Here is a 24448-nt window from a genome sequence, read left to right on the forward strand (position 1 = left end):
TTAAGTTGTACTAAGTGACAACTCAGATATGTGTTTGTTAAACATAAAAGCTGAGTAAGTAACCCAGCTGCCTTAAAAATTTAAGTTGAATCAGCTCAAATATCTAAGTTGTCACTTAGTATAATTTAACATTTCAAGTTCAATAAACTTTTTTGAGTTGACTGAACTTAAAATTTTAAGGCAGCTGGGTAACAAATTTTTTTTAAGTTGACTCAACAAATTGTTTTTTACAGTGTACTTCATAGTAGTACATTTGCAAAAAGTTTTCATAGTCAGTGTTAGTATCATCAGAGACTAAAAATGGCCTTTAGTTTATATTTGTTTACACATACACTATAAAAAATGTTGAGAAAACAAAAGGCAACTTGATGCAGTAAGACTTACTCTCAACAATACTTTTTTAGTTTTTCTTAGTAAAGATAATTTGTGTAGCCAACATAAATTTGTTCATCCAATGCTGATTATTTTGCTAACAGAAAAGTCTTGTCACAGCAACTGAAACAACAATTGCTGTCGTTGAGGTCATTTATTTTTTTCATGGGTTCGTTTTTTGTTTATTTACAAATGACAAACAGTGAATTGTTATAGAAACCTTAATAGATAACTTAGTCGAATATGTAGACAACATTGTCCTTGTTTGTAAAACATCTTACAAGACTAAGATATCCAGCAAACAGATATAAGTGGTTGAACATAATCTAGACCTCAAAACTAGACACACAAACCTCAACGTTTGCAATCAACAAATGTTAAAAAGATGAGCTCTTTACATCACAGTGCAACAAATAACTAACAATAATGACAAAACAACAACAAAAAGTTTAAATTAAGCCAGGAAAATGTTTCTCAAAATGACTCAAAATGTTTCGTAAACTGGAAAATGTGCATTTGCATTTTTTACAGTGTACAAAATGATTATTGGTAACACAAGTTGGCCTAATTTCAAAAACTCATTTTGTAAGAAACCTAACCTTGATTCTAGTAAAGACACATATTTGTCTTTCTCCAGCAAACTAGTTGTGTAATAACCTAAACTTTGCATTTTTAACTTGTTTGAATTTGTCTTCCTCCAGCAAATCGTAGCAGATCAGAAGGAAGACGCCGAGCTGGAGTCCTGCAAAGTAGAAAAGGAGAAGGGGGAGAAGGGGGAGAAGAAGGAGAAGAAGGAAAAGAAGGAGAAGAAGGAAAAGAAAGAGAAAGCAGATAAGGAGAAGCCGGAGAAGAAGGAGAAGCCAGAGAAAAAAGAGAAGGCAGAGAAGAAAGAGAAGAAGGAGAAAAAAGAGAAGAAGGAGAAGAAAAACGAGGACAAGGCCAAAGGAGAGGAGGGGGAGAAAGACAAGGAGCACGAGAAGGAAAAAGAGAAAGTAGAGGAAGAGGCCAAGCCGGAAGACGCAGGTGCGGCAGAAACGGAGGTGAAGGAGGAAGAAGAAAAAGAGGAAGAGAAACAGGAGGAGAACGCGGTGGAGGAGGAGGAGGAGGAGGAGGAGGGGAAGAAGCAGAAAGCATCTCGCCGCCCCAGGATCATGCGCTGCAAAGTCAAGCTGCTGGATGATACTCTTTTCGAGTGTGAGCTTGAAGTAAGCGACATACTCACACACACGGCACACAGCACACAACCGCCGCTTTTGTTGCTTATCAAGTGCGGCGTATCGTTGTCTAGTCCCGAGAGAGCGGCTCTGAAACTCAAGCGTTGCTCAAGGGCTTTTACTTCCTTTGCTAATTAACTCTCAGACTACCAAGAGACTATTTCTGCTGATCTGACACTTTGGCCTGTTTTTGTTGCCGTCGTACTGTGTGGCTCTTGCCTGAATAGCGACTGAGCTAACTCGATGTCTGCTATCTACAGAGACAGCATTCTAAGTGAAACAGAACATCCCTTTTAGCAGCAACTTGACCCGCAAGTCTCGCTTTACCTTCGCAGTTATACCTGACGTTAGCATGTAGCGAGCTAAGCTAACGATCCGATTTCATGATCCACACAAAAGTCTCTACAGTATGTTCAGAGTGGAATACAAGCCAACAGTTTGTATAGAATATAAACCATACACTTTAAAAATACTAGGAGAAACTGTTTGCATAATTTCACATTTCCAGCAGCAGTGTTTGTGGTCACATGACCTCCTCACTTTGCATGTGATCTGGTTATCATTGTGTAAGAAATGTCTTAACCTATAGCAGTACACATTATGGAATATGTAGTCATCTAGGTAGTCCATGCATACAGATGATATGCTTACTATGCACAGTATACATTCTGTTTTATAGAAGCCCATTTGTGCCACCTAAGAATTAGTTAATGCAACATATACTCATTGGAAATGCATGCCTCTATACACTTCTGCTGAACTAAAAAATAAATAAATGGTACATTGGGTTTAGGCTTGGGGATGGTGGAGAGGTTATTTCCAACACGATAGAGCATTAACCTTTAGCGACACTCCCCGGATATTTTAATTCCTAACAGCCGCAATATGTGCCTCAAGCAGCATAATAAAAATGCAGCAATACATGCCTGTACCGAGGTAATAAAAACGTGCCACGGTCACATGTTGAACATGTGTTTTAGCACCACTCTCTGGACATTTCACTTTAAAACTGCCACGAAACGTGAAGGTATGTACAGTGCCCTCCACTAATATCGGCACCCTTGGTAAATATGAGCAAAGACGGCTATGAAGGGAAATCTGCTTTGTTTATCTTTATGATCTTACATTCAAATAATTCACAAAATGCTAACCTTTCATTGAAGTAAAACAATTAAAAGTGGGGGGAAACTAACGTTATGAAATAAATGTTTTTCTCATATGCATGTTGGGCACAATTATTGGCACCCTTAGAAATTATAATGAGTAAAATATCTCTGAAGTATATTCCCATTCATATTTGCATTTATTTAGCACACTAGAATGACTAGGAGTATGATATTGTCCAGCAATAACTTCCTGTTTCACAGGATTATAAATATGAGGAGCACAAAGGCCGAATTTCCTTAATCATCCATCACAAGGAATAAAACCAAATAATATAGTTCTGATGTGCAGAACAAGATTGTTGAGCTTCACAAAATAGAAAGTGGCTGTAAGAAAAGAGCTAAAGCATTGAAAATCCCAATTTCCATCATTAGGACAATAATTAAGAATTCCAATCAACTAAAGATGTTACAAATCTGCCTGGAAAAAGGCGTGTGTCTATATCGTCCTAATGCATGGTGAGGAGGAGAGTTTAAGTGTCCAAAGACTCTCCAAGGATCACAGTAGGAGAATTGCAGAGATTAGTTGAGTCTTGGGGCCAAAAGACTAAAAAAAAAATTCAAACAGCCCCTACGTCACCACATGTTGTTCAGGAGGGTTTTAAGAAAAATCCTCCTTGCTCATCCAAACTCCAACATATTCAGTTGTCAGACACAACTTGAATTTCAAATGGGACTGGCTTCTGTGGTCAGATGAAACTAAAAAAAAGAGCTTTCTGGCAGCAAACACTCAAGATAGGCCCACAGTTAAATATACTGCTGGATCTTTAATGTTGTGGGCTTATTTTTCTGCCAGAGGTCCTGGACATCTTGTTCAGATACACGGCATCATGGATTCTAGCAAATACCAACAGATAAAAAATGTAAACCTGACTGCATCTGTTAGAAGTTCTATAATGAGCTGTGGTTGGATCTTCCATCAGGACAGTGATCCAAATCAAACATCAAAATCAACACAAAAATGTGTCACTGAGCATAAAATGAAGCTTCTGCCATGGCCGTCCCAGTTGCCTGACCTGAACCCTATAGAAAATGCGTGAGGTGAACTGAAGAGAAGAAGCACCAGCATGGAGCTGAGAAACTAAAGGATCTGAAGAGTTTCTGTATGAAGGAATGGTCTCTGATCTCTTGTCAGGTGTTCTCCAAACTCTTCAGGCATTAAAGAAGAAAACACAGAGCTGTTATCTTGAATAAAGGACATTGCAATAATTGGGCGCCAATAATTGTGGTCAACATGAACTACAGAAAAACATTTATTTCATAAAGAGATTTTCCCCATTTTCCATGGTTTTACTTAAATGATAGGTTAGAATATTGTGATTTTTTTGAATGAAAGATTAAAAGGATAAACAATGCAGATTTATTCTTACAGCCACCTTTGCTCATATTTACCAAGGGTGCCAATATTAGTGGAGGGGACTGTAATTACAGTGTTGCAAATATATATATAGAGAGAGCTTGGGTTAAGTTAAAGGGTCATGAAACCCCCTGTTTCAGTACTGGTTAGTTCTCACCACATTTTTAAAAAATGCTGCAAAAGTAGGCGTGGTGCGCAGCGGAGCGGTGGGGGAAGAGGGCAGAGAGTCAACTTTGGTTTCAGACAGTTTCATTTCCCTCCCATTGAGTTAACAACACAAATAAATGCACAGCCATTTGTGCTCTGCATCGAAAACATATATATGAATGCGCTGGTGTACCTCTTAACTTTTAAGGCTTATTTTGTGCTGTTTTCAATCCTTTTGATATGTTGCGTCAAGGAGTTGTAAAAACCGCTATTACACTCACTATATGAATGAATTGCGTTTGTGCCGAACTCTTACAAAACAAACAAAAACTAACACTGTCTTTTGATCCATGAACGTTTCTCTCAGTATACGCAATCTCACAGTCTGAAGCATCTGTCATAGCAAATCAACACACGCTGTCGTGAATAATTAGGCGAAGCATCTTCTCATTGGATAAGAACACGCAGCCTCATGAATAATTATGAGACACTGATGCGTCATCAAAGTACTATAGTCTGTTGCCACGTCACGAAGTGTGACGTCAGCACAATGTAGATTTTTAACCTGGCAGATGAAAATAGCGCAAAAAAGCTCAAAATTAACCAGTTTTCTCCAACAATTAAAGTTAACGGATGCTAACGTTGTCATATATGATGTGCAACAGAAACACCTCTGCTAAAATCTCAGAAAAAGTGGTCTAGGGTTTCATGAACCTTTAATGACATAGCTCTTGATTATGAGATTAATAGTTAAAATTATTAGATAAAGTTGAAAATTGTCTTACGGACATAATATATCTCATAATTTTGACTGTTTGTTGTAACTGTGACTTTGTATTATCTTATCATTTTGATTTACTGACATAATTATTACTTTTTTGTTATAGATGTTACTTTTTTTCATTTTGACTTTTTCCCCCCCTTATAACTGTCATGTTATAACTGTCATGATTATGACGACTGATTGACAACATGATTATGACGACTTATGAATTGACTAATTTCAATTTATATAACTTGACTTTTTATTTCAGAATTATTTAGTGTCATAATTTTGACTTGTAATTTTGACAGTTATGACTTAGTATCTCATAATTTTCACTTTTATTTCATAATCATAAGATACGATTATCAGCAAAATTGTTAAAATTATGAGATTAAAAAAATAAAAAGTTTTGTCATATTGACATTGTTACTTATAATTTTGACCTTCTGTCATATTTGAGACTTTGTGTCTTATAGTTTTGATTTACTGCCATAATTATGACTTTTTGTCATCATTTTAACGTTCTATGTCAGCTGTTTGTTATAGTTTTTACTTGTCGTAATTTTGACTTTTTATCTCAGTTCTAATTCACTGTCGTGATTATGACTTAATTAATAACTTATTTAATAATTTAGACTTTTTATCTCATAATTGTTACTTAGTATGTCATAATTTCATTGTCGTATTATTTCTATTATAACTAGTATTTTTTTATCTTATAATTTTGACTTTCTAACAGTTATAACTTTTTATTTCAAAATTCTGACTCACTGTCATGATTATGACTTTATTGATAATTTCAACTTATGCAATGATTTTGACTTTTTATTTCTCAATTATGACTTAGTATCACAAAATTTTACTTATTTCATGTTATGAGTGGTGATGAATTGTGAATTATGACTTTGTATCTCCTAGTTTTGACTTATGTCTCAATTATGACTTAGTTTTTACTCATTTTTATTCTAATTTAGCAAAGCATAATTTTGTTTGTGTGTGTATGTGTGTGTGGCTGGGTTTCTATACTATATACAAAAGGAATAGTAAAAATATTATGGTAGTATGCTACTGTGTACATAACATCACTTGCTAAATAAGCTGCTCAGTTTATAACCCTAAAACATGAAAGAAAATTTCAAGCCATGGTTTTCCTCAGATTTTTTTTTTTTTGACTCTTTATGTTTTGTTCTACAAAATAAAACAATCATATCTCATAAGTCGCTAACAAGTTGCTGTATAAGGACTACTGTTGTTGTCTGCCTAAAATATTAAAATAGTACTGTTCCAAACAGCAGCTTCTGTGTTTTAACTACATTTCTTTGTTTCCAGAAACATGCCAAAGGCCAGGAGCTGTTTGCAGAAGTGTGCGACCACCTGAACCTATTAGAGAAGGACTATTACGGTCTGGCCATATGGGAGACGCCAACCATAAAGGTGCCTCAATCTGTTAGCACTCAATTTCACTCTTTTAATATTAATTTTAATATATTATTATTATTATTTTTTTTTTACACAACATGTTTTCTTCAGGTTTAGTTTAGCTTTTGGAGTGGAATTATAGTCAAAACTGAATTATGACTGTATTGTTTTAATGTCTTTTAAACAATTTGCTTTCTTCACTTATATCAGAAGTTCTGACAGCAGTAAAAACCTGTTTTATAAGAACTATGAAGTTATAATAATTCTACCATACCATTCTACCATAATCTTCTAAGAGCAGAATTCCATGCCATCGTTACAACAATAACTACACAGAAGAACCATATCATTAAAATCACTTTTAAAATTATAAAAACATTGACAGCCAATCAAAATCCACCCCACTTGAGCTTTTAAAGCAATGACTTAAATGCACTGGTGTGGGAACTAATGTAGCCATAGTAGTGGTAATATATTTGTTGTTGTAAACGGACCTTCAGTTAAAGGCTGTCTTTGTCTTTCAGACATGGCTGGACTTCACCAAGGAAATTAGACGGCAAGTACAAGGTGAGTCACAACATGCCGTTCATCTCTTTGGCATATGAAATAATTGTCAGAAAGTCAGTGTTGAGTTTTCTCTTGTTCCTGTTTTAAATCAAGCTTGTATTTATTTAGGCACCAACTATGATTTTACATTCAATGTGAAGTTCTACCCACCTGATCCAGCCCAGCTATCAGAGGACATCACCAGGTGAACAGCACTTTCTTTTTTTTTACAGTATATGTGATGCAATCTGGGAAAACCCAACACATGGAGAAATTTTACCTTTTTTTAGGTTCAAGCCCTTTCAAGCTGTTTTTATTTTGTCCATTGCTTGAACATAACAAAAGTTATGGCTGTCTTAAGTTGGCTGATAGCCATGATTTTCAGGAATGGAATTTTGAGAAAAACAGGTTCAAAGTGAGACTTTTACTTCACGGGTTTAACTAGAGCTGTCTGGAGCGCTATACTGCATCATTACACAAACAGACTAACTTTACCCTGACAGTTTTCCATTCTTTATCATGGGCATGAACTTTTGATCACCTCTTGTATGTTCAGACAGCACGAATAGTGTACCTTGTAGTTTACATTTAGAAAAGCGAGCAAAGCGCAACTGTTTGTGCACTGTTCATATAACAGACTGTCATCGAACTCCTCCTCTTTAGTAACTTCATCATCTGATTCTTCATCTCTGGATGTGAAATAGTCCATTATAACATCTTTAGGTCACTGACTTCACCAAGATTGAGCAGATTGAGATGAGTAAGATTGGTTAAGTGAGCAGCTGCAGTACTTCAAACTGCGTTGTTGCGCTCCGCCATCTCACGATATTAAAGAAATAAATAAATAAAAAACTCTGCGTGTCGTAGTTTACACAGGACTGGCAGGGAATGTGCATTGATACTAGTGATCGACCGATATTGTTTTTTTATAACCGATACCGATACCGATTATTTGCATCCAATATTTATTTACTGTTATTAAGTAAATCAGTGAAGTAAATCCATACTTCACTTTGGTTGTTCCACCTTTCAGTCATCTTAAAAAGTGTTGAAAATGAGCAGTCTTTCGTGTTAAATTTAATCTTCATATTACAACAATAAAAACATTTTATTTATAAAACGCAACAGCTGCAACACTAATAAGCTAAATAAATGTAGAATGTTTTCAATGTATATATTTAGAAGTGTATAAGAAAAATAATGGTTATATAGTAAATGTTAATATAATTGAGGGTGTTTTAAACAAGTGGATCTTGTTAAAAGTTACATGCGGTGGCCATCAGAGAATCAACCCGGCAAAGTTATGTTTACTGGGACAGGACTTGACGAATTGTTTTACATGATTGTAAGTTTGTCTCTTTTTCTTAGAGCCAAGCTGCTTAAACTAACTACATATCAGACATTCATGTATCACGCCTAATATGATCATTAATGGCTGTTATATTAAATAAAGTGTACTAATTACAGCAATGCAAGAAAGTATGCTATGCTTTACCTTTGCAAGCCGCTGTTGTCCGGTCTCCCCTCAGGCGCGCTGCATGTGCAATTCTCAAAACACCCAACCCGATATTACAAAACCGATAACCGATTATGGTAAAATGCTTAAATATCAGGAAAATATTGGTAAATCAATATATCGGTCGATCTCTAGTTGATACACCTTTATCAAATATGTTACGTGGTTTATTTTAGTAGGTTAACTGTTTTTGTGGTGTTCAGAGAAAGCATCTCCACAGCACGATCTTAACATAAGAGAAAGACACAGCCATTTCTGCTTGCTTTAATAAATCGCTATTTTTCTGCACTAAACAAGTGAATTTTGCCAAGATATTTTTGCCAAGACAAGATGTTACAAAATAATAATTTAATGAAAACCTAATTTTGACCAAAAAATTGACATTTAACCTGTTTTTCGGATTTCCTGAAAATGTCCCAGCACGACATCCGACAGGTTTTCCCAGATCGCATCACATATGTAATATGCAATCCCTATCACTATCCTTATCTCTACTTAATGATTCCTGTCCCTGATGTACAGGATTATAACTGTATAGAAATAAAGTATTATAATAAATTATATTGATTTTGTAGTATGGCTTAGTGGGATTATCAAATTGCAAAGTCTGTGATTTAACTAAATAAATATATGTGCTGCTGTATGTGTGTTTTGCAGTGAAGCGCAGCACTGTGTTCATTTACTGTAAACGAAGGCTGAGACGCATGAACCACACACATGTAAACAAACAATGCTGCGCTTCGCTCTTAAATGTGACCCTGGACCACAAAACCTGTCATAAGTGTACATTTTTACGATTTTTACAATTTTTGACTAGAAACTAGGGATGCACGATATTTTTGCCGATATCCGATATGCCGATTTTTGTCGATATCCGATATGCTGATTTTTGTCGAGATCCAATATGCTGATTTTTGTCAATATCCGATATGCCGTTTTTTGTCGATATCCGATATGCCGATTTTTGCCGATATCCGATATGCCGATATTTTTCATCTCATTTTGGCCGATACGATATATATCCTTTTGTTTGGAAACAACACCAATTATAAGCAAAATATTTTTCATTTTGGTTAGTTTTTAACAAGAACTTATTTGTTAGAATTAAACAATAATGAAGTGGTTAACATTCTTTTTCATCAGTAGACTAGTATTATTTGTGATTTGAAATTTTTAGAAACTAGTAGAAACAAGACAAAAATACTCAGTAAGATAAGGTTTTTTTTTTTTGCAGTCCTGCTACTTTAAAAAAAAAAAGTGAATGAACAATTGGAATTAGAACTAGAATAGTTACATTTTTCACAACTCTCATTTCTAATCTCCACGTAATATCCACGTAAGATAGTAGTTTGTCTCTCTTCCCATCTCTCTCTTGCCCACTCACTAATTTTAAAACTAATCTCCGATACTTGCCAGATTACATCATTAATAAAATGGAGAGCCTCCTGCTGTTTCCTACCAAGTGAGCATGCAATTCTCTAGCCAGTTTCATTATCACACTCGTAAATTACAAAAGCCCTTTCACCCCAAATAATCGCAGCAGTGCGCTGATGTCACTTTACTGCTGTTGTCATGGAAGCCGTTCTGGACTCTCGTGCATTACGTTTTGCAACAACATCTTGTCCCGACTTGTAACGTGAAGAGTTGGCACGTAATGTAAATAAACAATATTATTTGTGCTCTGCAGGTACTACTTGTGTTTGCAGCTGCGGAAGGACATCAAGAACGGCCGCCTGCCCTGCTCTTTTGTGACCCTTGCCCTACTGGGATCTTACGCCCTCCAGTCTGAGCTGGGCGAATACGACCCCGAGGTTCACGGAACTGATTACGCCAAGGAGCTCCAGCTCATCCCAGGACAGACCAAGGAGCTGGAGGAGAAAGTCATGGAGCTTCACCGCACATACAGGTGATCATGACTGCTGCTTACTGCTGGGCTGACCATTTACACACATGCGGTACACAGTAGTCAACATTTGAAGTGGATCAAAAATGTTCATTAAAGTTGTCCTAAGACAAGAACGTGTATTGTTTTGTTTTAGGACAACCTTGATGAAAGGTTTTGATCCACTTCAAATGTTGACTACTGTATTCTTAAAATGGATGTTTGGGGTATGTATTTTTAATGCAAATGAAATAAATGCACGTTTAATAGAGGTTAAAATTAAAATATTTGCACTTTTCTTTTCTTTAAGGAATGTAATGTTGTTATGACACTGAATACTATTTATTTATTTAATTATTTATCTGTTTATTGACAGATCTATGAGTCCGGCTCAGGCTGATATGATGTTTCTGGAGAATGCTAAAAAACTGGCCATGTATGGGGTTGATCTCCACCAGGCAAAGGTACAGGACAGGAGACACTTCATAAATATGATAAAAATGGAATGAATGAATGCACAAACAAACAAACAAATAAATAAATAAATGGTTAACCTCCAGTGAATGTTGTTTGTCATACTAAATATTAAATTAGTTTTTATATTGTCTTTTTTTATGAGATTTGCATTGTTTGCAATAAAATCCATGATTTTATTTTCTTCTCAAATATTTTCAGATTAATTTGAAATAATATCAAATATCAATATAAATCAATATAAAATAAATAAAATGTTTAACATTTAATGTATAAAATGTTTAACATTTAAAGTGAATGAATGAATGAATAAATTATATGCCATAATATTAATTAATTGATTTATTTATTCCAGTAACTTTGTTTTTTATTGAATAATAATAATAATAATAAATGTAATATATTTTAATATATTATTTAATATATTTATATTAAATTTGTTTTTATGTTGTATTTTTATGAGGTTTGCAGTGTTTGCAAATAAAACCCATTATTTTATTTTCTTCTCAAATATTTTCTAATAAATTTTAAATAAACAATATCAATTATCAATATCAAATAAATAAAACATTTAACATTTTATTTATAAAATATTTAACATTCAAAATGAATAAATGAATCAATGACTATGAATGAATAATAAATAAATAAATAGTACATGTCAAAATGGGATTAAACAAATTTATTACTTTTTTTATTTTTATTTCAATAACTGATTGTTGATTGGATAATAATAATAATAATATTATTAATAATATATGTAATATATTTTGACATATTTTGTATATTAATATGACATTATTTTTATATTGTATTTTTATAAGGTTTGCAATAAAATCCTTTATTTTGTTATTTTCTTCTCAAATATTTTCTAATAAATTTTACATAATATCAAAAATCTGTATGACATAACCAAAAATGTTTAACACACAAAATAAATGAATGAATGAATATATGTGAACAAAGGAATGGACAAAAAAAAAAAAAAAAAAAAATAATAATATTTTTACAATAACTTTGTTTGTTGATTGGCTAATAATAATAATAATAATAATAATAATAATACATTTACATTAAATAAGTACATCAAGTCTTCATTTACTGAGGTGTGCTTTGACTTAAAATACATTCAATTATACGCCCTACTTAGGCAATGTGACTTTTCCCAGCACTGATTGATCCATTGCCTTCTTTATGTGAAATCATCAATCTGAGCTGTCATAAAAACATCAGTTAGACAGAAATGTCCTTCATCTCACAGGAGTGCTCGTGATAAAAGCATTGCATGTCCTGTCACTGCTCAGATTTGGTAGCTGAAACCAGGTCAATCTGTTTGCATCAAGCCATGGATTTAAATAAATTATGGCATTTACTTTTTAAAAGAGAAGCCAGGATGCCCCCTAGTGGTGGAGCTTTGTGATCGCAAAATCTTTGTTTATGCAGTGGATTTTAATACCTCCAGTCAAGAATGTCAAATGATTATATAATCGTTTCCGTGTTCTTTTCTTCTGTTTCTGTCAGGATCTGGATGGGGTGGATATAATGTTGGGCGTTTGCTCCAGTGGTCTGATGGTGTATAAGGACAAGCTGAGGATTAATCGATTCCCCTGGCCAAAAGTTCTCAAAGTCTCCTACAAACGCAGCAGTTTCTTCATCAAGATACGCCCATCTGACGTAATTATACAGTCTTACAAAATACTACATTTATTTAGGTCACATTTTATTATGTTTTGATGCCACAAAATTTTTTTTTTTTTTTTAAATCAACCATTTTTTTAATTTAATAATTTGTTTAGATTTGATACTTTAAAAAATATACTTAAATGTGAACTGAATTTATTACGTAATGTATTTTGCACACTTAATTGCATATTAATTGCAAGAAAATAAAAATGTATTATATTTTAAGTTTATATTAAATGCCATTAGACCTAAGCACATTTAAAATTAATTTCATTATTACTTATACGTTTTTTTTTTTTTTTTTTTTTTTTTTTTTTTTTAATATATGTCCAGCTGAATGTACAGATAAGCTTTTATGATAAATTAAAATATACTTCAGTGTCATTTCTATTGAAACATGTTTGTCATTTATTAAAATATATTTGTAAATAGACATTTATAGTCTTTAAATATAGTCTTGAAATGTAATATTGAATAACACACTACAGTTAAAATGATATTCAAGTACTTTACATACATACAAATGCAGCAGTTTCTTCATCAAGATACATCCATCTGATGTAAGTGTACACAGCCTAAGAAATACTGAATTTATTCAGGACATATTATGTTTTATTTTGTTTTGATGTCACAATATCAGATTTTTTATTTTTATTGTTTTTTTTTTTTATAATAATTTGTTTTTTAATCATTTATTTTAATTCAGAATTTTTGAGAAACTTTCATATATAATAAATAAATACTGTAAAAGATGAATAGTTTTTTTTTTTTTTAAGGCAAACCCTCGCTTGTATTTATTATTTTATAATAATAATTTTATAGTTATTTATTTGTATTTATTGTAGGGCAGGTATGCTAGCTTTGCTTCACAATAAATAAACAATCACAAAAATAATTTTTATTTTTAATTTTATAACTTATTCTATAATTATTTAACATTTTATCTTTTAATATAATTATTTTTACATTTTTATAATTAAAAAAACATATTTTTCAATTTTTTTAATTTTTAGAACTCATTTCTGTTCTTTTAAATAAATTAATATAAAAATTAAAAAAAAAAAAAATGTTTCCTTAATTTTTACAAATTAAAAATTAATTTATTATCATTTATTACAGTTTCAGTTTTAACTTTTTTATTTTATTTTATTTTATTTTACTATCAGATGTTTGATACAACATACTTTTTATACATTTTGTTTGTAATTTATTACATTGTCTATATTTTCACTTGGAAATTAAAAGATTTAACACCATCTTTTTATGTACAAGAAGCATGCGTATTTTTTGTTAGTTTCAGAATGGTATTTCATAATGATTTTTTGTTCATGAGATTCACCCTTATTTTTTTATTGTACTACTTATTTTAGCTGGAACATTACGAAAGCGCCATTGGCTTTAAACTGCCCAACTACAAGGCTGCCAAGAAACTGTGGAAAGTATGTGTGGAGCATCACACATTCTTCAGGTATGAAGATCAAACAATACCTCACAGCAAGTATCCGCATCTTTAGTTAAATTATTAGTGTGAATTCATGAGTCTTCCGACATTATCGGTCTCAGGTTGACGTCCACAGAGGCGGCCACCACTCCCAGGAAGTTCCTGGCTCTGGGATCAAAGTTTCGCTACAGCGGCCGAACTCAAGCCCAGACCCGTCAGGCCAGCTCCATGATTGACAGACCCGCACCGCATTTCCAGCGCTCCGCCAGTAAGAGGGCGTCCCGCAGCTTAGACGGAGGTGTGTTTGTCCGACTTTCTCTTTTTTTGCCCTTTACTTTAGTTTCTCTGATAGCCTATGGACAGAACTGGTTAGATTGAAAACAGAGGTAGATGATTGGCTCTCGTTGTTGGATTCCGGCCAATCGGGGAGTTCGATCACAAGTCTGACACTCACTTTTACTCCGTTTGAGATCTCATTTTCTCTTTCAATCTTCGTTTCTCTGCCTCTCTCCAGTTCTCTAATGCACTTCCCATGGGGAGGTTCAGACTCTTTGTGTAAGTTGTGCTGCAAGCATCTGTTTTTATTTGAGCTGTGAGCAGAGGTCATTTGTCTTTGCTGGCTTTGGGTTGAAGGACAGATAGACTCAGCTTTCAGGCTGCTCTCTGAGTGTTCACAGCAGACAAAGCCACTAACAACCTGATGCTGGACAGCTTTCTCAGTCCTCAAGCGTAGGCTTTGACCCCTGCTGGCCATTTGCGGACAGAAATGTTAAGTCATGTTGACAATAGTATATATCTGAAGTGAGTATGTGACTCAAACTGTGTGTCAAGTCCATTTCACACTCATGCTGCTCTATACCCTTAGGAAAAAGAAGTTTGTTCAAGTGTGCTATTACTATACTTCGTTTAAGCTAAAAATAGAAAAGTATACTTTCAGTCTACTTTTCAAGTACTTCTCAGAAATGTGATTTATGTACTTCTCAGTGATTTACCAGAGTGTACTTGACTTAAACTAAGAAAAAGTCTAAATGTATTTAAGCTCTACTATACTAAGCTCAGAGAATCCATGTTTTCATTGTTATACAGTAGGGGGCGCTATTACACGTCTTTTGTACAGAAACACAAGCGAAGAAGAAACCGAAACAACAGATGCTTCCACATGCATAACACGATCATCAGACATTAAAAAATCATCAAAACTGTGTAACGTTATGGAATAAAATGTCGACCCATGAAGAGCTAATAATGAATGTCAAGCTTTGGTGTGTTGATCGATTACACTGTTGGTGTTGATTGATTATCACTCTGAATCCTGTTCAGTATTTTGTTAAAAATATTGTTTATTTATTTCCTTATTTTATTTTATTTTTTATGAAACTTACCCACATTTAAGTGTTTATAAAAAAATAATGCATGAATCTAGAATTAAATATTTTTTGTTTACAAGCAGATATGTGACCCTGGACCACAAAACCAGTCTTAAGTCGCTGGGGTATATTTGTAGCAATAGCCAAAAATACATTGTATGGGTCAAAATGATTGATTTTTGTTTTATGCCAAAATCATTAGGGTATTAAGTAAAGATCATGTTCTGTGAAGATATTTGGTAAAATTCCTACTGTAAATATATGAAAACTTAATTTTTGATTAGTAATATGCATTGCTAAGAACTTCATTTGACAAATTTAAAGGTGATTTTCTCAATATTTATATTTTTGTGCACCCTCAAATTCCAGATTTTCAAATAGTTGTATCTCGGCCAAATATTGGTCTATTATAGCAAACCATACATCAATTGAAAGCTTATTTATTCAGCTTTCAGTGATTTTATAAATCTCAATTTGGACAAATTGACCCTTATGACTGGTTTTGTGGTCCAGGGTCACATATCTTGTTCTTTCTTTTGATGTTTTGTATGTTCAGATATTCATCTAACAAAATATATACAAATTAATACCTAAGTAGGCACACAGTAGTATATATACAAAAATAATACCTAAAAAGTAGGAATGTGACTGGATCCAATGTATCTCGCGAGAACTCGTGACAATATCCTCCCAAAACATTTTGCAGTGTTTACATTAGAGCTGGACGATTAATCCTTAAAATATCGAGATCTCCATTCAAAAACCCACGGGATCTTATTCCTGAATGACAACGATTTGGCTATGTATATTAGGACTGTTTCACATCGCGAGTGTCAGTGGAGCGTGAGAAGCAGGTTTTGTCGTTGCTCATGTTAATGAATCAGAGGGTCGGGGTAAATGTGAACGCAGAAAGAGCAACACAAACATTGTTTTCAACCACATTATAATCATTATTTCTGTGTGACAGACATTTAAATAATAGAAGTACAAGGATACAAGTTTATAGTGTGGGTATAAACACTTATTGTCTACAGTAGCGATCAAAACTAAAGTATTTTAACACTTGTATGTATTGTAACGCTTATCCTCTTTCGCCAGGAGGTGGCGACAATTGCCCGTTTAAAAAAGTATGTCATTGAATCATTCATTCAGGAGATTTCAAGAGTCAAACAAGCCTTAATGAAGTGAGACACTGTCTCCTTCATTGAATTTTTTATTTATTTATTTATTTTTATTTTGTTTAAATTAATATATGTTTTTAAAAGGCTTAAGGAATGAACAGTTTGTCAGAACCACTAGTACATTATGATATTTTGTTTAGTTTTCTAATCTTTTTTCTCCAGAATGGTGAGAGAATCATGGTCTCCAATTTATTAAAAACAACTGGGCTTCTCAATTTATCCAGAATTGTGAAGCTCTTGTTTAAATGTTGTTTATTATTGCATATAATTCAAGGAAGTTTAAGTTCATAAAGTTCCAAATGCACCTACATTTTTTTTTTTTTGCATTTAGTCTTTTTCAGTTGAACAAAAGACTGTTTTTCCTATTTATGTCATCATTGAGGATTTCTTAAGAAAAGTTTAAAAATCTTGTCTCGTCTTGTTCTCGTGAACCCAGTCTTGTGTCTCGTCTCGTCTCGTGGGATAAGTGTCTCGTCACACCCCTACAAAATAGGGATATAGCAGTATACTTAAAGTATGATGTAAAGTTCACTTAAAGAAAACTTATGAGTATACTTGCAGTATAAAACTACTAAACTAGTAGCTTACTGAGACTATATGTCAGTGTACTAAAAATGCTTCAACTTATCAGTATCTCATAAGTACCTATAAGTTCACTTGTAGTATAGTTGCTAAACTAAAACTTAGATGTAAACTAGTTGTGTGCTCAAAGTTTACTACTGTTATACTTAAAAGTATACTTTTATATACTAGAAAGTGGGCCAATTTAGTCCCAAGGAGTATTGAAATAGTACACTTACAAGTATACTACTAGTACAAGTACTTACTACATAAAGTATACTTAAAATATACTTGAACTTTACTTAAGTATACTTTATAAAAATGAACTTGAACACTGTAAAAAATAAAAAGTTGAGTTAACTTAAAAAATTAAGTTAATCTGCTGCACAGCAATTTTGAGTTTACTCAACTTTAAAGGAGGGAAGTTGTGCCAACTCATATATAAAAGTTCAGTGAACTTCAGTGAAGTTGAGTGAACTACCAGTCAGAGTTGGCACAACTTAGTTCTTGAAGTTCAGTAAACTCAAAAATGCTTTGCAGCAGATTAACTGAAATTGTTAAGTTGACTCAACTTAAAATATTAAGGTTTACTGAACTGAGTTTACTGAACTTCAAGAACTAAGTTGTGCCAGTAATTTTTTGCTTGAAGTTCAGTAACCTCAAAAAAGCTTTGCAGTATTTTTAAGCCAACTCAACTGCATTTTTTACTATTTAAATGTATAACTTTAAATCTTACATCAAGACTCTAAGCCACATTGTATGCTCCTCCACATCCTTTAAGAATACAAATGCATGCAGTATGAACAATACTGTAAATATAACACAAACAAGATTTTGTTATCATTACAGAAAGTATTTATTGGCATTCTGCAAAATGAACACAATTTAGCTTTTCTCCACTCAAACTATGATGTAACTAGGATGTGACTATTTACAATAAAAACACTCTTAAACAAAAAACACACTTAAAAATTATTTTTTTAAGTGCCAGAAAAATGTAACATTAAACATATTAAAATTCTGCAGCCTTAAGTAAAGTTTTAAATCAAAAGTCACAAAAAAACTTTTATATAATTTAAAGGAAGCTAAACTTTACCGTCATTTTAAACGTTCATCTTGCTCCATCTATTATTTTGGCGCATCCATAATGCAACAAACACACTGGATCAAGAAGCAAAATATTTCAACTATTAACACAACACTTAAAGGAATAATTCAACCAAAATTATTCTGAAAATTTATCATTTACTCACTCCCATGTTTTTCTAAACCGTTGTTCACACTCAACACAAATTTAAATATTTTAATGAAATTTGAGAGACTTCTGTATTGAAAGGCTGTTCACCCAAAACTTCAAAGCATTCATAAAGAGATCATAAATAATTAAATAAATATATAAGTTAATATGAATTGAGCAGTTTAAGTCTCATGAAGAGACGCAATTGTAGGGATTGTATTTTCATTAATATTAGTATATTTATACCTTTGATACTAGTTTTACTTATTAATATTATTTACATATATTATCTATTAACATTTTTGTTTTTCCTATAATGTATTTTAGCCTGTATTAGGGTTTTACACACTCACACAAAAACTAAACAAAACAGCATTTAGTTTCAGTTAGGTACTTTTATTTTTTTTTAATTGACATGATCTTGAAGCAAAAATGAAAATGAAAAAAACTCACAGCACTTGCAGAGATGGAGCAGCATTTAGTGTGAAATACGTGATGTGTAATGTGATCACGTCTCTTCAGAAGACTTTGTTTAAACCATTCGATTCTTATGTATTTGTTTTACAATCTCTTTATGAACATTTTGAAGCATCAGAATTTTAGGTGAATAGTTTTTCAGTGAATGGACAGAAATATCTCAGGTTTCATTAAAAATATCTTCATTTGTGTATTAAAGATGAACAAATGTCTTATGGGTTTGGATCGACATGGCTGTGAGTAAATGATGACAGAATTTTCATTTTTTTGGATGATCTAAATTAAGCCAAAGAGGACAGCAACAGCAGTGGTAAGGCCATGTATATATTCCAACACAATCTGCGTCTCTAGTACTACATCCTAGGCACCTTTAGGTTTGAGTGGATGACAACATCATCTTCCAGTAATAGTTAAGATGCTCATCTTCATACCCTTGGTGTGGACATCCTCTGGCTTTGTGTCCTGCAGTAAAAAAAAAAAAAAAAAAAAAAAAATTATATTTCCTACGAAATATTGACATTAAATGTTTAAAACATAACAAAAATAATAATAATAAAATTCTGGATAAGGACTAGTTTTTACCAGTACAGAAATAAGTCAGAAATAATACAAAAAATACATGTATAAAAAAATACTGCATATCTTCACTGTATGGAATAAACTGACTCTTATTGAAGCTGCTAAATTTGTTCAGTCAAGAGGAGTGAGTGTTGTCTTAGCTTTTTATTTATTTATTTATTTATTTTTTGTAACATTAACGGAACAAATATCAGCAGGTTTATGAGGCTAATCAAATTTACTGACACAGGCGATTTTGTCTCAGACGTTGACTCTCATTTCAGACTTACAAGTGATTGTTTATGTAAATAATCACATTTTGACATAACTTTATGTGTATTTGACAATTTAAGCGAACTAAGCTGCTACAGAGAGATGAATCTGTGATCGCATATTTTCTGCACGCTTCGGTTGTGTGTCAATAAACACGTTTATCATCTTACACGTCTTGCACTTTCACATATATGCACCAGTATCGCGGATTCACAAAAAAACAAAAAACAAAACAACAACAACAACTGTGTGCCAGATAAACTAGTAAGTTATATCGCCTAGCACAACGAAATACAACACATAATTAACCTCTATCTGGTTAATTATATACTCGTTTAATCGACATTTGAACTGTATCTATAAAAATATATCTGTATACATACCTTGCAAATGCTAACGTTAGCTGATCGTGCTTGGAAAAACAAAGCTAGCTAACTAGTTAGCCGCCAGACTTCATTCAACAATGTTTATTCTTTCTTTAAAGAACATTTACAAACCTAACTGTGTAGTTTATTTGGCTTACTTTCTATATTAAATCTGGGCAGAAAGAACTTACCTTAAAAGAAGACATCCACTCCCTTTGCCATCGTTGTTTATGTTTGAAGCAGTAAACTCCGTGTATAGTTCAGCGACGGCACTTTGCGCATGCGCAATAATGTCAAGTTGACCGCTCAAATGAAGAAATAAAAATACTGAGTTTGCTCAACTTTCTTATTTGTGTTCATTGAGAAAAATATAGTAAACATTGAGTTAACTTGTTTTTATGTGTAAACTCAACATTTTGCTTAAAAATGTGTCCACTTGACTTACATTTTTAAACTGAGTGAACAGTTTGCAAGTTGGAGTTTTTACAGTGAAGTATACTACTTACTGGCAAGAGTAAGATGCCTCCATTTGACTAAATTCCAGCACAGCATGTTGTACTTAATGAATAAAGTCAATCCCAGAATGCAGACCCATTTTAAGTAATATTTACATTGTATTTTAAACATGCTAAAATCAAAACCATTGTAATTAGCTGCCCTTACCAAAAAGTATACTTTATTAAGTATACTTAATTAAAGTTCAAATATATATTTTAAGTATGCTTTATGTAGCATACAAATATCAGTGTACTAGTAGTATACTTTTAAATGTACTCAATACTCAATAATTTTACATGTATTTCAATACTCCTTGGGTCTAAATTGGCTTACTTTCTAGGCGATAAAAGTATACTTTTAAGTATACTTCAAGTATAACAATAGTAAAATTTGAGTACACAACTAGTTTACATCTATGTGTTTACTTTGTATTGCAACTATACTAAGAGTGAACTTATAGGTATACTGATAGTTTACTAATTAAATACTTTTAGCATACTTTGAAGTATAGTCTTACTAGTAGTAAACTACTAGTTCAATAGTTTTACACTGCAGCTATACTTGTAAAGATTTCTTTAAGTGACCTATACATCATACTTCAAGTACACTACAATGTCCCTATTTAGGTATTAATTTGTATATATTTTGTTATATGAATATCTGAACATACAAAACATCAAAAGAAAGAACATGGTATTTGCTTGTAAACAAAAACATTTTATTGTAGCTTCATGCATTCTTTTTTATAAACACTTGAATGTGGGTAAATTGCATAAATAAAAATGACATTTTGAACAAAAGGCTAAAAAAAAAAAAGACTATTTATGATAATCAAAATGTAGATGTTGATCAACACCCCAAAGCTTGACAATCATTATAACCTCTTCATGGGTCGACATTTTATTCCATAACGTTACAGTTTTACATATCTATGGTTTTGATGCTGTTTTATGTCTGACAATTGTGTTAGATTAAAGGTGAAAGCGGTTTCTTCTTCACTCGTGTTTTGGAAATTCTGTACAGAAGATGTGAAAACAACTTAGACCTTTTCTAAATATAAATCAAGTATACTTAAATGTCATTTTAAGTATATTTCTGAGAAGTATATAAAGCACATATCTGAGAAGTACATAAGAAGTAGACTGAAAGTATACTTTCCTATTTTTAGTTTAAAATAAGTATAGTAATAGCACACTTAAACTTCTTTTTCGTAAGGGTGAGCTTAAATTCACTGTTCTGAGTACGTACAGAGAGTGTTCCAAATCTTGAGGTTCCATTTCGATTAAGGTAGCAGCCTGTGCAGACAGTGACAGCTCACTAGAGTTTGGAACGGAGCCATAGAGTCTCTGAGGTAAAGTGGAGGTGATTTCTTGTGGTATAAATAAACTGTGCTTGCTTTAGGCAGTGCAGGTGAACTCACTGTGGGAGAGAAATCACAGCAGGGGTGCGATCCAGAAAAACAACCCTGGTTAACCCACTGATAATTTAACCATTCAGCCCTCAGGTAGAACACGGACACAGATTTAATTACTTTCTGACTGTAGGTTATTTACATGAAGACTCCATTAATCTTACATAGTCAGTTAAACGCAATCAGCAAATGACCCCCTGTGAAATACTAAGCAAGAGAGATTGCTGTTTTGATCAGTAGTTTGATTGACAAATTGTTTCCTGGGACTTTTAAAAGAAGGTAAGTTTGGTGTTATTCATTATTGTGGCTCCCAACTCCCAGAATGCACGTGTGAAGATTTAGAAATCCATTCAGAGTGAGATTTAAAGTTCCTGAAGCAGTTGTTTTGTGTTTGTTGGAGTTGTCTTTGACTGGCAGGTCAGTATTAGCCCAGAGCGTCTCCCACAGTCCAAACGAGCTTGATCAGTTCAAAAGGCTTGAAAGTCCTAGAGCCCAAACTAAAAAATATATACCATGGAAAATAAAGCAGCGCAGGCTGATTGGTTTGTGCTCCTGGGCTGCACTCTTTGTGAGCAGAAGTAGAGCTTTATGCCTCCAGCTTGAATTTCTTTCCTTCTAAACATTCAACTCTTACAAAAAACAACAATATCTGTTACAGTGTTTACATGATCCTGCAGATATTTTTACATTTTTAGAAGATTCAGTAGACTTTTTTAACTTACCCTTGTGAAAAAAGAAGTGTACTTAATTTTATTGAATGTTGCACTTGCACTTAATATAATATGTTAATGAAATAAAAGAGCACTTAAGTGTACTTCACCCGTTTAATTCAATTTTTTTCCAGACATGAACATATCCAAATGATGTTTCATTAGTAAACCTTTGAAATAATCAATAATTATTTTTAGAATTTTTTTTTGGAAAATGTGTTTACTAAATTAACATATTTCTGCAGTCTAAATTGTTATATATCTTAGCCCAGCTATTTTAAACTGTTTGATCACATTCTAGGGTTACTATTATGCATTAAAAACATTATACAACATTAATAGGAACACTGAGACAAAAGACGAAAAATACAACCATCAACGTATTTCAAAATTGTTACTTTTTTTGTGAAACATAACATCAGTTTTTATATTAGTGCTACCAGTATTACAACATCAATATTGTATTTTTTTTTTAATTAATGCAATATATTTTCATTGCAACATTGTAGTGTAATTTTCACTAACAACTGCAATTGGATTTATATTGTATACCTAAGTTCATTGTTATCCCACCGGTCACTATTGTGACCATCAACATGTTTACTCATTCTATGACCACACTCAACAAACTGAATATATGTGAATTCATATATTGATACTAGACCCCTTAAATATAATGTGTGCCAAAAATATTTGTCATATCTTTATGTTAACATACTTTACTAGCCTTTCCTTTTTGAGCTTTGATGCAGCCATCATCTTCTCAAGGTGCAAACAGGAAATAAACTGCTCTGGTCATGTGACAATTTACACTAAATGTGAAACTTTTTTTTTTATATATATTTACAGGAAGTGCACCAAAACATCAGTCAGTAAGGTTTATAGAGCTTTATATATGAAACCTTTTTTTACGGTCACTGTTGTGACCGGTGGGATTAAATGGGTTAAAGAGAGACGCATTCATGACTGTTTCTTAACATGCTTAAGTACACGTTTAAGACGTAAACTTTCCAATAATGTAAGATTAAAAGTTTTGCATGTAAAATTAGGGATGCACTATATTATCAGAGCGATATCGGAATTGGCCAAAAATGGCCTTAAAAGTAAATATCAGCATCGGCCCGATATGAAAAATTATGCCGATATGTCTTGCCGATAAGAGGAATAACTTGCATGTGCTCAGGGTGTGCTAGCGATTAGATCATGTCAGCAGTGTGGCTCATTCCTGAAGCAAAGTTTTGCCTTAATGATTAGATTCACTGTTTTGGATGGCTGCATTTAATCTGAGAATGCACGGACATAATGACGCGTTCAGTGTGTAATAGAGTAAACAGTGATAGCCTGTACAGTAGCAGCAGCGGCAGCTTCCCCCGGGTCCTAATGCCTGTTTGGCGAGGAGTTTTAATTCTGTAGGGGGCGCTGTTGGCCTACTTCTAATACAATGAAAGTAAAATACACAAAAAACATTTTGACTGTTTTTACACTGTACGTTTAGACTGATTGAATAAAGCAGTAACTGATGTCATAAAGGTCAGAAGCTACAGCTTACATGAAAAAATAACAAACATGACACTTGTAAAAAAATAATTTTATATATACTGATTTATTCATTAATGTATAACGTGTTAAATTTTTTTAAACAAATTATGATCTCTAAAAGATTTTCAGAATTTTTATAACTCTTTTGCTTTAGACCATCTACAAATATTAAATCTTAAAATAAAATGTTAAGGTTACCACAGCATTTTTCTGGTTCTTTTTAAAAACGAACCAAAATGAAAAATAATTTGCTTATAATTTCCACACAGGAGAGACTTGATGTTGTTTCCA

At 32.9% G+C, this 24448-nt stretch overlaps 1 protein-coding gene across 8 annotated transcripts in view; it reads left to right on the forward strand.

Moving 5' to 3' along the window:
- epb41a (erythrocyte membrane protein band 4.1a) overlaps positions 1-24448 on the forward strand; it is a 102727-nt gene that overhangs the window by 41131 nt on the left and 37148 nt on the right. For all 8 annotated transcript variants that reach the window (XM_051137618.1, XM_051137622.1, XM_051137625.1 and 5 more), the window contains exons 3-11: positions 1074-1577; positions 6349-6453; positions 6963-7005; positions 7114-7189; positions 10188-10406; positions 10759-10846; positions 12378-12530; positions 13910-14007; positions 14103-14278. In XM_051137618.1, coding sequence (XP_050993575.1) covers positions 1074-1577; positions 6349-6453; positions 6963-7005; positions 7114-7189; positions 10188-10406; positions 10759-10846; positions 12378-12530; positions 13910-14007; positions 14103-14278 — 1462 coding nt within the window. The remainder of the gene's footprint in view (positions 1-1073; positions 1578-6348; positions 6454-6962; positions 7006-7113; positions 7190-10187; positions 10407-10758; positions 10847-12377; positions 12531-13909; positions 14008-14102; positions 14279-24448) is intronic.

The sequence above is a fragment of the Labeo rohita genome, chromosome 19 (assembly GCF_022985175.1).
Source record: "Labeo rohita strain BAU-BD-2019 chromosome 19, IGBB_LRoh.1.0, whole genome shotgun sequence".
Taxonomy (NCBI): Eukaryota; Metazoa; Chordata; class Actinopteri; order Cypriniformes; family Cyprinidae; genus Labeo; species Labeo rohita.